This window comes from Salvia splendens, chromosome 13 (genome assembly GCF_004379255.2).
Source record: "Salvia splendens isolate huo1 chromosome 13, SspV2, whole genome shotgun sequence".
NCBI classification, from domain to species: domain Eukaryota; kingdom Viridiplantae; phylum Streptophyta; class Magnoliopsida; order Lamiales; family Lamiaceae; genus Salvia; species Salvia splendens.
The window spans coordinates 11,425,852-11,427,518 of NC_056044.1; the positions used below are offsets into that span (position 1 = coordinate 11,425,852).

The 1,667-nt window shown below is 54.9% G+C and overlaps 1 protein-coding gene across 1 annotated transcript; it reads left to right on the top strand.

Moving 5' to 3' along the window:
- The first annotated feature begins 311 nt into the window (after positions 1-311).
- Positions 312-1,174, top strand: LOC121760481 (proteoglycan 4-like). Its single transcript, XM_042156140.1, has 2 exons — positions 312-872; positions 965-1,174. Exons 1-2 carry the CDS (start codon positions 312-314, stop codon positions 1,172-1,174), a joined length of 771 nt encoding a protein of 256 aa, XP_042012074.1.
- Positions 1,175-1,667: the final 493 nt, after the last annotated feature.

Sequence of the window (1,667 nt, forward strand, 5' to 3'; positions counted from 1 at the left end):
AACTGCTGCATTGGACAGAACGTCCTGGAGAGAGGAAGGTAGCGTATCAGAGAAGCTAAGCTAGCTGGCACTCTGAAAGGACGCGTCTGTACGTGAAAAGTCGCAAAGATCTGAACAGTCGCACGGATATCAGCCGTAGAGGATCCCAACAGTCGCAATATCGGTATAAAAGGCAGTTTTCAGATCCGGATATCACTTTAAACAAATTGCCTACAGTACATTCTCTTTGCTCTCCCATACCGCTCAAGATTCAAACCCTTGCCCCAAATCATCATCTTCTTCACCAAAACCTACCACCGTTAGCAGAAACAATGTTGCTTGAACAACTCCCAACTTCATCCTCCTCTTCCAGTTCCGGTGCCGGCAGTGAAGACTGGAGAACCTCGCCCCGAGCCCAAGTAGAAAGCCCTAGCCCATCTTCTCAACCACCACCGCAAACCAGCGTCGCCGCTCCATCTCCCGAAGTAGATGAAGAAGCCCAACGGCGCCTGACCAGAATCCTCCGGAGTATGCCCTCCGAGATGGATATCGCGACAGTTTACTCCACCGTGAAAGCCCGCCTTGGAATATCCCTGTCAAAGGACCGAGCCACAACTTCTACATCCCAAAATCCTCCCCGACATCCTCCATCCGCCTCCCAAACACAAGCCCCCCTTCGCACCCCTGAACCTACGCCCTTTATCCCCCTTGTACAGTATATCAGGGACGAGTCTGAAGAAGAGGGAGGGGCGCAGCCCACCGCCCCGACCGAAGAAGCACTGTCCGTGCCGCCACCACATGCAGAAGACACGACTGTTCCCAACGCTCCGACGCCACCAAGTGGCGGAGGCTCCAACTCCCCTACTCTCCTAGGGCCGACACAACCGATCGAGGTTGTGCACATTGATGATGATTCTACGGAGGACCTTCTGCCTCCCCCCAACGAAATACTACAAAAAGAGGGGCAGAATGGACCTTCATTCAGGCAGAGGATGAGTCGGTCCCGGAGACGAAGGAGGAGCCGCTGCGCCTCCAAACGCGCAGAATGGAGATCAACACGCTGATAAAGGAGGTGGAGGCCGGGGTGGCCAGCATGCAAAGGGCGGAGGAGGAGCATGTGGAGAGGCCCCGTGTAGTGCGGAGGCTGTTGGATGAGCCGGAGGAGCCGGAAAACAAGGAGCCGTTGGGGCGATAAACCTAGAGGCCGAGGCAGTTGAGGACAGCCGTCAGAAGGCTGAAAGGAAGAGAAAAGGGAAGGAGACTGTTCTTCCTCCTCCAAAGAGGATGCGCCCCGCAACCCAGGGCATTGAGATTTCTGATGCAAACCAACCTGCCCCTCTACAAGAAGGAGAAGAGGGCAGTGATACAGAGGGGAGAGAGCTCCGATGGGCCCGGACATTCCACAGACAACAAGGACGACCTGCCGCGCCCCCAACCATCGACTATTCCAGACAAACAGTGGTGTTAACCATGGACCGCTTCCAGCGGATGTTGGAATTTGAAAACCCCAAATGGGCTGAGGATGTCCACCAGAGGGTGACGCCCACGAAGAGGCAGAAGGCAGGTAAGAAACTCCACCAGCCAGCCCTGGAAACTATCCGGGTTGAGGAGAGATTTACCCAGTATATTACTGGGATTGGTTTTGAATGGCTGTTGGAGATAGAGGATACCTTCGTGCCCAAGGACCT